Source organism: Phytophthora cinnamomi (assembly GCF_018691715.1).
Source record: "Phytophthora cinnamomi strain GKB4 chromosome Unknown Contig35, whole genome shotgun sequence".
NCBI lineage: Eukaryota > Oomycota > Peronosporomycetes > Peronosporales > Peronosporaceae > Phytophthora > Phytophthora cinnamomi.
Genome location: NW_027150968.1, coordinates 63,952 through 77,176, shown reverse-complemented (window position 1 = coordinate 77,176; position 13,225 = coordinate 63,952). Strand labels below are relative to the sequence as shown.

At 54.0% G+C, this 13,225-nt stretch overlaps 2 protein-coding genes across 2 annotated transcripts; one reads left to right on the top strand and one right to left on the bottom strand.

Moving 5' to 3' along the window:
* Positions 1-8,713: 8,713 nt before the first annotated feature.
* IUM83_16948 (putative transmembrane protein) lies at positions 8,714-12,278 on the bottom strand (the record flags this gene model as incomplete). The annotated part of the gene is made up of 2 exons (XM_067941868.1): positions 8,714-8,877; positions 10,760-12,278. The coding sequence occupies 2 exons, from the start codon at positions 12,276-12,278 to the stop codon at positions 8,714-8,716; spliced, it is 1,683 nt and encodes a 560-aa protein (XP_067792367.1).
* Positions 12,279-12,780: 502 nt separating this feature from the next.
* Positions 12,781-13,107, top strand: IUM83_16947 (uncharacterized protein; the record flags this gene model as incomplete). Its single annotated transcript, XM_067941867.1, has 1 exon — positions 12,781-13,107. The coding sequence occupies one exon, from the start codon at positions 12,781-12,783 to the stop codon at positions 13,105-13,107; it is 327 nt and encodes a 108-aa protein (XP_067792361.1).
* Between the last annotated feature and the right edge of the window lie 118 nt (positions 13,108-13,225).

The window sequence follows — 13,225 nt, the reverse complement described above, 5'->3', positions numbered from 1 at the left end:
CACGGCTGACGGGACGCCGATGTAATTTGCACCGGGCGACGTGCACGTTCCACCGTAGATACACGAAGCTGGGTCTCTCGAGTAGTCAAGTCCAATAATACGATAGTCGTCCGGCATACCCGGGCCAATCTGCAGCGACGACGACACAAGCGTAGCGCCACCTTCCAACACATCGATCTCGGGCGCACCGCGACCTTGATTCGGGTTCATACCATAGCCAGGGTTGGCATTGCACGCGCTAATACGTTGGTAGGTTGGGTCGAACAGGTCAGGCTCACACTTGTCGTAGGAGAACGGCCACATGCGGTTCGTCGACGCGGAGAAGATAGCACGCCCCAGGTTCCCCATCATCCAGACTCCGGGCCAGGTCGGATAGTATTTGGTTGCCGAGACCTTGGTGGTTTTCCCGTTTGCAAGGTCGGGGTTGCCCGATTCGGGCGTGACAACACCAGGCAGCTGCACACGCGTCTCGATCATACCGCCTTGGTAACAGAACTTGTTCCACGACTGCACCATCGCCGACCGGTAGAAGAAGTACGCGTCCACGTAGCCCGGAGGGTGCGTGTACATGTTGTAGACGTGGATCACGTTGAGCTCGTCGATGGACTTTATGTAGAAGTAACAGGTTCCATCTTTGTCACACTTGGTCGAAGTCATGTTGTGCGAGTAGAGCTCCAGAGCACCGTTGACACCGTCGGGCTTTTCGAGAGAGGTCCAGATGTGATCATCACCAGGACGGAAGCTCCGGTTTGGCATGTTGAACTCGTCGCTCATGACAAGGTCCCATTGGCGACCGCGCGAGCTGGTGTATATCTGGTGGTCTTCCGGCGTATCCGGGTCGACCCATGTCCTAATGCCCGACTTGGTCGGGAACGTGGTGTCTGCCGTCGTACTGTTCTTCGCAGTGACGAAGTCCTTGGGGAACAACCACGACAGGCTGAGAGCCCACGCAGCGTAATGCTGAAGCCTCATGGTGTGTCGAGTTGGTTTAACTGCGTCCACTACAGGATTGTGAGCTCGCGACGGCACTTTGCCGAGTGAGGCTCGAGCGGACGGCCATGACCGACATGAAGCTTTGATGCTCGGTTGGATCGACAGTCGGTTCTCACGGGAAGTGCTCGCTGGACTTCTCGCCATCGCCTGGGACCACCCGTTCGCTACCAGCGTAATCAACTGCTGTTTTCGGGGCCGACTTGCAGGCCGCAAGCTGTAGCGCAGCTCGCTGCTTATCCTGCCGTCGAGTCATCATGGCTGCAGTGGTCCTCATGTACCGTGCTACGCAACAAGAGTCTATCCAAGCACAGCATCGCCGCATTTCCTGCGGGAATGGCTTTCTGGTACGCACCGAATACAGTTCATTACCACAAGCGAGAGCTAGAAGCGCGTGCTGGAGATTCGTGGATAGACCTGACGCTTGCTGGCCTCGAATCGGCCAAATCCAGAGGATAAACGACTTGGTTACATGTATCTCACAAAGGGGGGACTGGATCTGCTGTAATGCATAATCCCTGAGACCGAACCAAACGGTGGGTGGAAGTCTACCTCCGTAGCGAACACATAGGGTAGCATAAACTACATGTACATGTATTTATTTAGAATGTATCGAATTGAAAGAATCATAAGGAGCATATCCGTCGAAAAGCGACGCCCCTGACAAGCACAACTTCAAGTTCATTTGGCACAATTCAACGACACAAATCGCGATACGCATCACCATTGTATGTTTACCACGCAGTGTCCGAATGGGTGTAGATGTAATCGATCCGATTTTACCCGAGCATTGTTAGGGTCAGCACTGCTGGCAGTTCCGGGGACTGTAACTTCTGTGCACTGCACAATGAGCAGCACTATTAATGCAAGCGTCCTGAATTTCCCCCGTGGCGCACTGTACCGTACTGACAACATATTACTAAAGTCACTTCGTGGGCTTGCATCAAGACGCTTGCATTTGTACTTGGGAAACCCTAGCGATCTAGCATTATACTCAGGCCTCTCAAAAATTAGGTAGTGTGTGAAGGGAAAGTGCAAAATGTCTAATCCTATTTTTTCAAAATACCTAAGCCTGAAACCACACTAGCTCGCAGTCTATTCGCGTCGCTGCCTATGCATTCCACCTTTCGGCGCTCTCCACCTCCTAGCACGAATGGGGAAGACAGAAGGATCAAGGCGAGGGTCTAAGAAGGGTGCTCGTGGAGACCAACAGACCGCACCACAGCCTAAAGTCACTGGTGCAAACCGCTTTGTCAACACTGACCTTGTGCAAACTAAAATCACCCCTCTGCAGCAGCGACAAAAATGGATCCCCAAATACGAGGCTGAGCTTGGCCTTCAGCCTTTGAGTGCAAGTGTTGTTGATGGTGAAATTACCGAGGCATGGAGCAAATTCTGTCAAGCGTTTGGCCGCGAAATTGCACCAGCTGAAGAGCGCACTGCATTTACGAGGCTGGTCCGACAGCAAGTCATGACATTTGGAAGCAGAGACATGATATGATCGAGCGATACAAGGTCGACACTTCTTTTCATCACCGCGTTGACAGTGTTGATCGATCTTCGTTTCTTGATGCGTGGTCGGATGTGGACTGCGAGGGCAATTACACGTTACTGTTCGCATTCGTCACTGGAGTGGCGGCGATATCGCCCGACACTCACTCAGTTGAGAGTGAGTTCAGCGTCTTGAAGCAAGTCAAGAACCCGCAGAGAACAGCTCTAACCAACTATTCAATGGAAGGCCAACTCCAGTCGCTGCAGTACTTCTTCTTGGTCGATCTAGCTGAACGCGTCGCTAGGAGTCCACGTAGCTAAGACAATTCACTTGAGTAAAGTATACCACCTGCATGCCTAATTTGGATTTTGAGCCATTTGTATCGAACTACTTAAGAACTACCTATTCCGACTTTTCCCAAAATGCCTAATCAAGGTCAAATTAGGTAGGTAGGTATTTCTGCCTAATTTTGAGAAGTATAATTTATACTGTAGTCCCGATTCAATAAGTACATTCGAAACGTTACATGTAGATGGTTCGTCCCGTACACATGCACAATCAGTAATACATTCGAAACGTTACATGTAGATGGTTCGTCCCGTACACATGCACAATAAGTACATTCGAAACGTTATGGTTTGCGTCCCGTACACATTCGCGCCGGCTTCTAAACCGGCTTGTTGATTCTTTGTACTTATTATAGTCTGATCGTGTATCCTGACTTGATCGGGCAAAGAGTCAGCACTCGTACCAATCATCGGCACTTCAGTGAATCAAATCCACATGTCCATGTCGTTCCTTCGTTTGTGTACCGTTCGTCACTGCCAAGCGCACTTTTATCTAGCGTCAAAGAGCATATTTTCGCGTCGTCTCTAAGATCTGGTGGCACCCAAGCAACGGAGTCCTTCTACAGTATATTCTTCATGTATTTTCTTCATGTATTGGGATCATCATAGTGCACCAATACGTAAAAGACGAGTTCCCCAGAGTCGCAATGGTAAGGCGTGTTTTAGGTCGTGTGAGCAAGGGAGGTGACGCCACAGGTCGTTTATGCCAAGGATACTGTATGCAAGGGAGCCACTTTAGAGCGACAAAGCCCAAGATGCGAGCCTCGGATCAGTCATAGACACAGATTTCGTGTAGTTGTTCCCTTGAGAGGCGGGCGACGATACCACAGGACTGCAGCCGTTGCAGCAGGAGGCTGTTCTAGTTCTAGAAAAAAAAAAACGCACTATTAATACTGCGATCGCCCGGACTGCATGTAGCGTCTCGCGGATATCTCCGAGACCGACGCGGTCCACCGAAACCTCGAAGGCACGGTAGGAAACCATAAGCTTGTAGTGTTTTGTCGCTTCAACTTCTCCGGCTACAACAAGTGCGCTCCACCAAGACGGCGGTTGTCTTCTGTTCGAAAGACCTCGTAGCCGCACAGCCCTATACTTTGTAGTCAGCGGAACTGCACCGAGAGGCATTTCTTGCAGCCATGATGTCTTGTGCCGCAGTAACTCCCAGGCTGTCGCCGTACGCAAGCAATTTGCGTACAGTGTGGCTGAAGCGCTACCCACCGACTGGCGAGAGAGTGCCAACGCGGGATGGCGCTCCCATTTGTAAATTAGCCTGCAACGCCGCACGCGTCGAGTCTGCGCGTATTTTATTCGCGTTTCAACGTGATGCGAGCTCTCGTCCTCTTCTTCGTGGCGTTAAGCCTGGCTTGGTCGCGTGATCTCCCTGTAGTAGCAGCTGCAAGCACAAAGGAGTACCCGACCAAGTCCGGTATCAAGTCGTGGGTAGACCCCGCGACTCCAGACAGCGCACGGCAGGTCACTACGTCGCGAGGTGAGACCTGGAAGCTGGTAATGAGTGACGAGTTCAACAGCGCAAACCGCAGCTTCCGACCGGGGGACGACCATCTCTGGACGTCGATAGAGAAACCGGACGGCGTGAACGGCGCTCTGGAAGTGTACTCGCACAACATGACCTCAACCAAGTGCGACGACGACGGAACGTGCTACTTCTACATCAAGGCCATCGATGATGTGTCGAAGCTCACCGTCTACAACGCCTACCTCAATCCAGCGAGGTACCAAAACGTAACTTTCTACTACCGAGCAGGCATGGTTCAGTCGTGGAACAAGTTCTGCTACCAGGGCGGCCTCATCGAAGTGCGGGCCCAGCTCCCAGGCGCCGTCTCGAAGAAGTCGGGAAACCCCGACATTTCGCTCGGAAAGTCGGGCCGCGTTGCCAGCAGCAGCTACTATCCGACCTGGCCTGGAATTTGGATGATGGGGAACCTAGGGCGTGCGATCTTCTCGGCGTCCACGAGCAGGATGTGGCCATTCTCCTACAACAGATGCGAGCCGGACGTCTTCGACCCGAGTAACCAGCGCATCAGCGCGTGCGATGACAACCCAGGCTACGGTCTCAACAAGAACCAGGGTCGTGGAGCTCCGGAGATTGATATCTTTGAGGGAGGTGGTGCGGGTATCTCGTCGTCGCTGCAGATTGCGCCTGGGATGCCGAGCGAGTTTAGGCTCTTTCCGGCGCAAGAAAACTACGATCCAAGCAACATGTACTGCGTTTACAAGTATGACTGCAAAACGCCCGGCGCAAATTACATCGACGTCCCCACCGCGTACTACGAGAAGAAGCGAGGTCATAAGTCATGGTACCAAGGCCTTCGCTACGCAGCAAACAACTTCTGCGAATCTTCAAAAGACGAAGTACAGGATACCGACACTGTCAAGGCGTCGCTCAAAGCTGGGATCACGGATAACACTTGTAGTGCCGACACCTGCCCTGCCTCCAGCGATGTAAACAGTGATCTGGATCTGGTTGACGGGGTCGGACCGGACTACTGGGGCATCAACAGCAACGGAACGTGCTTCCCAGTCATGAATTCGTACATGGGGGCGTACTTGTGCGACCCGGACAACACGGACGAACTGTGTCCCGATCCCCGCAATTCCACCACGCCGAAAACCAACATCATGGATCCGTTCGCCTACCAAATGGATGCCATCTCGGCAAATTGGCCCGTTCATCTCGGCGCTTACACGGATTACTTCATCTACCAAGTTGAGTGGGTCACTGGGAAGAATGGCTACGTGCGCTGGATGGGTGCTGGCCAGCCCTTATTCGAAGTCACGGCCGATGCGTTCTCGGTTGTCCCTCAGAACGCCAACAAAACCAATCCGCAGAAGCTCATGCTGGAGGAGCCCATGTCCATCGTGTTAAATGTCGCTCTGTCGCGTTCATGGAGCACGGCACCGCCAAATCCTGGCAGCGAATGTCGCGGGGACGGGTCCAACGAGACTGTCAACCGAATTTGCGACGATTTCCCTCTGTATCTGAAGGTCGACTACATTCGGTTGTACCAAGACCCGAAGGGGAATCGCGGTGACGACGACTACATGCAGCTGGGCTGTGATCCTGACAGCCACCCGACGAAACAATGGATTGAAGGCCATTTAGATGAGTATGAGGATAGCGACAACCTCTGGACGGAGGTCAGCGGCAAGGCCTTCTGCGAGAGTGACGGCGACTGCACCATTAGCAACAATGGCACGCAGAAGCTGATCACCGGCAAGTGTGTGAAATCCCGCTGCGTTTGCTCGCACCCAGACTCTTGGGGTGGCCCACGATGCACACTCGCCTTATCCGAAGAAGACAGCAGTAACACCAGTATTTCTGTGACCCAGCGCACGTTCGGTCCTCCGATGGCAATCTCACTCAGCGTGGCTGTTGTCACGCTTCTATCTACTATCATTGCTGCTTGGATGTCGGTCCGAACACTGAAGAAGCAAGCTGAAGCGGCTATTATGGCGGCAGAGCGAAAGAAGCTGGAGCAAGTGAGACCGTCATTTCCAACGTGCATGAATCTATCGATAGACGAGTACGACACGCCGCAGCCCAAAGACAATTACAGTCAAAACTTTCTGTAAGCTAGTCACTCACTATTTTATTTACCGTACTCTGACTGTTGGATGCATTTTCTTCCTGGAATTTGGTGTCGCCACCAATGTCGTTGATGCGAGAAGAATAAATGGCAATTACTTCGTGAGCTGATCCCCTCAACCTCGACACCTGAGTGGCTTTTCTTAGTTTTTCAATTTCGGTCACAGCGAATCCTGCATTTACCGATTTTCCGCCTCAAGTTCACTAGCTGCGCACACTACCATACTTTTCGAGTGGGGTTCATTGCGCGCCGATGCGGCTTCGACCGGTTGCAGCGAGTATTCTAGCTGCAGCTTTTACGGCTTCTACAACGGTCTCCGCCGACACGAATGTAACCATTGTGGACTCCACGTACCCCACTAGATCCGGCATGAAGATTTGGGTCGACCCTGACACGCCCAAGGATCGTCAAACATACACCAGCTCGCGTGGTCGGCATTGGGACCTCGTCATGAGCGACGAGTTCAATACGCCGAATCGCAGCTTCCATCCTGGTGATGACCACATTTGGACGTCTCTCGAAAAGCCCGATGGTGTCAACGGTGCGCTTCAGGTCTACTCGCACAACATGACTTCGACCAAATGCGACGACGACGGCACCTGCTACTTCTTCATCAAATCTGTGGACGAAGTCAATAAGATTCGCGTCTACAACATGTACACGCATCCTACGCGCTACGAAGAAGACTACTTCTTCTACCGGTCGGCGATGGTGCAGTCATGGAACAAGTTCTGCTACCAGGGCGGGATGATCGAAGCTCGAGTTCAGCTTCCTGGAGCAGTCGGCTCGGACTCGGGCAATCCGGATCTTGCAAAGGGGAAGAATGCAAAGGTCGAGGCAGGAAAATACTATCCGACCTGGCCCGGAATCTGGATGATGGGAAATCTAGGACGCGCTATCTTCTCAGCGTCGACGAACCGCATGTGGCCGTTTTCCTACGATCGATGTGACCCCGACGTGTTCGAGCCGAGCTATCAGCGTATCAGTGCCTGCAACGACAATCCTGGCTACGACCTCAACCCGAGCCAAGGACGCGGCGCTCCTGAGATTGATCTGCTGGAAGGAGGTGGAACCCTGATCTCGTCATCGCTGCAGATTGGTCCAGGAATGCCGGACGAGTATCGCACCTTTGCGATCGACTACTCCACCGGAGATTCGTACTCGTGTATCTACGGTGCTAACTGCAAGACCAAAGGAGCGAACTATATCGATGTCCCTACAGCGTACTACGCCAAACGGGGCCACAAATCCTGGTATCAAGGCCTTCGTTACAGCGCCAACAACTACTGTGCAGCAAGTTCAGAGGAGAAACAGAGCTACGCCACCATCGCCGCGTCTGTAAAAGCTGGAATTACGGAGAATACGTGCTCGGCGGACACTTGCCCAGCTTCAAACGATGCCAATGGCGACTTGGGATTGATCGACGGTACAGGAACTGATCACTGGGGTATCAATTCCAACGGCACCTGCTACCCGCTCTGGAACGTCTACACGGGTGCCTACCTCTGTGACCCTGACAACACCTTCTACAAATGTTCATCTCCGCGAAACTCGAGCACGCCGAAGTCGAACGCAATGGGCACGTTCAACTACCAGATGGACGCCATCTCGGCCAACTGGCCTGTTCACCTCGGAGCCTACACGGACTTCGTGGTGTACCAGCTCGAGTGGGTCACTGGGAAGAAGGGCTACGTGCGTTGGATGCTCCAAGGCAGTCCCCTGTTCGAGGTCCCGTCCGAGTCCATCTCGAATGTGCCTCAAAATTCCAACAAGACGAATCCTCAAAAGATCATGCTGGAAGAACCAATGTACGTCATCATGAATGTGGCAATCTCGAGTTCGTGGGGTGCTACTCCCCCGAATCCTAGCAAACCGTGTCGTGGCGATAGCTCCGATCCAACAGTCAACAAGATCTGCGACTCGTTCCCCATGTACATGAAGGTCGACTACATCCGTCTGTACCAAGATTTGGGCGACGATCTCGATGACGACAACTACATGCACGTTGGCTGTGATCCGGGCAGCCACCCTACCAAGAAGTGGATCGAGGCTCACATCGACGAGTACCAGGACGACAATAACTATCACAAAGAAGTTGCTGGCAAGGCGTTCTGCACTGTCGATGGTGACTGCACAATCGGTGGCGACTTGGGTAGAACGACGTTGAAAACAGGCAAGTGCGTGAAGTCGCGCTGCCAGTGCACGTACGCGTCTTCATGGGGCGGTCCGCGATGCACGACGGCCATTTCGTCGAGCGCTGCCACCACCACCCAGACTTACGCGTCCACGAGCTCGTACGGTCCTCCGATGGAAGTGTCGATCGGCGTGGCCGCAGTGATAATCTTCTTGAGCATCGTCTCCGTGGTGTGGTCGGCCAAGAAGGAGGTGAAGGGAGCACTGGAGCTCATAAAGCAGGTGAAGACCACGGAGGGATTGCGGCCTAGTCTCTCCGAAGACGTGTACTTGCAACAGGTCAGACGCCCTTCAGACCGGCGCTCGAACCGACGTATTCCAGACAACTACAGCCAAAACTTCGTCTAGCCACCAATTTCTCACAATATAGTACTTCGAAGTAGCATTGATCATCCGTGAGTGTTTTGAAAACTACATAGACGTGATCTCTCTTTTCTCCGTTCGCCAGCGACCTCGCTGTAAGAAAATAGCTGCCTGTCTTCTGAAGTTGAAGTGCACTCGCCCGTTTTGCTGTAGCCATCTTTAGAAGTGCTACGAGGGACAGGTACTTCTTGCAACGAGCTCGATCAAAGCCCCGTCGAGATGGCGCGACCGCCACTGCCGCTGTTGGCTAAGACGGTGCTGCCTCGACCCCCGCCATCACATTTGCCATTCAGTCATCGAGAGACGGCGTCGCCTCGACCTCGCACATTGTTGCCACATTTTTCGAGTTCCAATGCCACTACGACAACGATCCATTCTCCCGGTCGGTCACTGCATCCTGAGGACTTCACTAAGACCCCGCTGGAGAAATCCATCGATGAATTACAGCGTACCAAAGCACGCGTACGGGATAGTTTCGCGCGGATGAACCAGACGCATGAACTATTCGAGTTGGACTTGGACGACACTTCCCGAATCGTGAATTTTCTCGAGGCCGAGCAGCGCTACCTCGCTGGAATGTATGCCAGCCTTTTAGACTTTAGTGCTAGGCAGATTCAGCGCTGCTTTCGAGGACATATCGGTCGTCGATTGTTCCGTCAGGCTGTGGTTGTGCGCTCTGTACTGCGAATCCAACGCAAGTTTCGAGAGTTTTATCGCCGTCGGGAGGAGACACGAAAGAAGTCGCGAGTGTTGTACCGGAAGGTGTTACGAGGCCTACGAGGGGTGCGTGAACGACATGAACTTTCTCACGCTGAGCTACTTACGCGTGTGGGGCACAACCTGCAAGTAGAGGCACAGTGGCGAAAAGCTATGGGCGTGGAGGACACGGAAAGCGATCTGATCACTGCGCTGTACCGCAAGAAATACATCCGGCGGAAGTTGGGCGCCGTCTTCCGTCATTTGTACTGGTTGCATTCGATCGGGAGCTATTGGAGGTCGTTGCTGCCCGATCCAGAACCCCCAGCTCCAGTTAATCCTAAGAATCAACAAGACATCGAACAGCCAGACGACTTGGTGGTTGACATCGATGATGAATTGAATAGTGCGAGAGGTGCTAGCTCTGATAGCCAGCAGAAAATTGTGATCGTTGCGCCGCGCGGACGGACACAAAACGGATCTAGCCAGAGAATCACCAGGGGATTGAACCGCGGTGGGCTGCTTGAACGCCAAAGGATGACAATGCGTGACATTAGGCTGAAAAAAGACGACGAGCTACGCAAAGAAGAACAAGCAGTCAAGCGAATTGCTCAGGCAAAGCGAGGTGGAGAAGGCTCCAACACTCAAAGCCAGCGCAATCTTACGCGCAAAGGAGGCAACAAGTCCAGCGATAATTTGCACCAAAAGCAGTTTTGATACGGTTGATATGGTACTCTCACTCTATGAGAGTGGGGACTAAACTTTTTGACAGTTCGCAACGATCGCGACGGCTAGCAGGACCACAAGCAACAGCACAATCAGTGCAGCTCCTCTTTTGCTATAGCCTCCAAACGCTCGAAGCTGCTGAGTTTCAAGCTTGGATCGTGGGAGCCACGGCACAGTAAATACCGCCAGTAAGTTTACAGCCGCGTAAGCGACTGCAGCAAACACAATCCTCGTTCGTGTGGAGTGAGAGTCTTCTTCAATGAGCTTCTGCGTGACTTTGGCGCTAGTGGCGTGGCTGATCCATTCGGTAATTGCGTTCAATACTGCGGTGCCGAGCCCCTGACCTGAGAGCACAAGTCCCATCGTGACGCCCTCACACCCGACGTGCGTCACTTCCGTCGTAGTCAGCACAACGAAGAGTAGAATCCACGTCTTGGGCCAAACGATGAAGGCCATGAACAACGAGAAGAACCACTTGCTCCGAGCAGCATTCGTTGCTATAAGCGTGGCTTGAATGAGGGTGCTTGTCGCTACGATACCAGCCCCGGTAATGGCCAGGGGCCTCCAGGCCGTATTCAGCAATCTCCACTTCGCGTGAAGGAGAGCTGCGAGCGCCGCACCACTTTCTATAACGAGCACCCATGGGTTCTCCGCCTGAACGTTATCGTCACCATCAGGGGCAAATCCACTCCAATCTACAAGAGCTTTATGCACACCAGGGTCGCAGGCCTTGAGCAGCACTCCGTAGGTCAGTAAGAAGAACAGTACACGATACGTCACCTTCTCCTGGCAGACCTCCCACAACTGGATGATCCCCGTTCGCAGTGCTGGCACCACTCCAAACCGCTTCGTTGACGCCACCAGCGTTGCTGTCGATTCCAGCTCGTCGTCGTCGTGCAGAAAGCAAACCACAAAAACCAGTGCGAGCAATGAAGCCGAGGCGAGACAAACACTAGCATTTACCAGAGTCAGCGTTGCCTGTAGCCCCGCAACGGTGACATAAGCCACGAGATTCCCTCCCTGCCAAAGAATTAAGAAGAGCATGGCCAGCCCACCTCGTTCACTGAGAGTCTCCCGTTGTCCAAAGCCCACAACGAGTGCTAGTGCTGTGACCCACGACAGTTGAAGCGCAAAGGAGCCTGCAACACTCCATGCCTCAAGCAAACACCCGAAGATCCTGTCAGGCTTCTGAACGTCCCGGACCTGACTTGTATAAATCGCACACACGCTGGCGTAGCTCGCCGCGCTCAAGATCCATCCCAGCGCGATGTAGGCCTTGCGTCGAGTACCGTAAATCGGCATGCAGTCCGAAAAGAGTCCGAGCAGCACCGAGAGAATACCGGACCAGTCCAGCAGAGCAGTATCTGCGTCGTACTTCTTGTTGAACTTTGCATTCAAGGTCGTCAACAGCAATGGTCGATATGCTGCGCGCACGAAGCCCTCCGCCGCACCTAACACCAACGCAGTGACTGCAAGACCGAAGTGCCATCGACTGAATAGCGCGATCGGAGCGAGCCCGCTCCGCAGACTGCCAAGTGCTCGATAATTGAACATCATGTCACCCATTGCGAACCCCCGCTCCCGAGACCGAGGCGGTGGCGAGTACTCTTCCGTCTGAAGAGGAAGTGGCTGTGTGTTGGGCGTCGTGGGCTGCTGTAGATCCCGTGACGGTCGTTGCAACGAGCAACTGGCGTCGATGTCGTCGAGCTCGCAACTCGAGAGCGTGGAGAAGTGCGGGAGCTGCTGCTCCTTCCTCGACCGCGAAAGCGTCAGCGATTCGTCGGCCATGTCGAGGTGTGCGTCGTAGAGCACAATGGGCCGGAAGCCCAGTGAGTTGGTGAAGCCGTCGTCCTCGAACTGCATTGTTAAGTCGCCCGAATCGACTTGCCACGCGCTGGAATATGCAACGGCCCGGCAGAAAGAATCGCGGAGTATGAGCCATCCACGAAGACTCGTCCGCGTAGCAGGTCAGGTGCGAGAAGTGGAGAATGGAGACGCAACTCGAGGGGGGCGAGGAAGGAATACAACGCCTGGCCTGAGGTCAGTACGTGCCATTAGCATGCCCGCGATCCATCTGTCTGCCTCCCGGTGTGCAGGGGCAGTCAGGCGAGTCAAAGTGGCCATTGCATCCCTTGAAGTTGGCATACATGTCGGCCGGTGCTGAGACTGCACCTACCGTCCACCTGAATGTTTCGCCTTGTGTCCGGTGTGGAGAGCGGGAGCATGCAGTCGTGGCTGCTTTGGCTGTCTTGGCGCATCGTCTGATCCATTGACAGTCAATGGACACGGGTCAACTTCACCGGTGTCCATCGATCTCCGTTATCGTCATCGCTAGGGGCGTCGTTTCAAGATCATCCAGGCGACTATGAAGGTGTCGAACACGCTGGTCATCCTGACGCTGCTGCTTGTCCTGGTCGACGCGCGCACCAGCAAGCTGGAGGGCACGCAGGCGTATCGCCAGGCGCCGTCGCGCCCACAAGTGTCCGAGGTGGTCTTCAGCAACGAGGAAGAGAGCCTGCTTCGTGGCCAGCAGAGCGACACGGCCCACATGCTGGCGGCGCGTCTGCCGGGGAAAACGCCGTTCGACGTCCAGAAGCGCTGCATTCAGCTGGGGCTGCGCTGCGGCGGAGACGCCAAAGCGCCCGAGCGCAAGTCCGAGAAGTGGCGGACGTCGCCTCGCACCCGAGCTTGATTGATACCGACGGAGCGAGGCTGCGGGTCAGGTCAAGTGCCTGTCCAGTCCACGACAACCCGCAAGCTGCATGCTAATGCGCTGCCTGCTCCTGGCTCAGCTCCTCCTAGGCTACTCA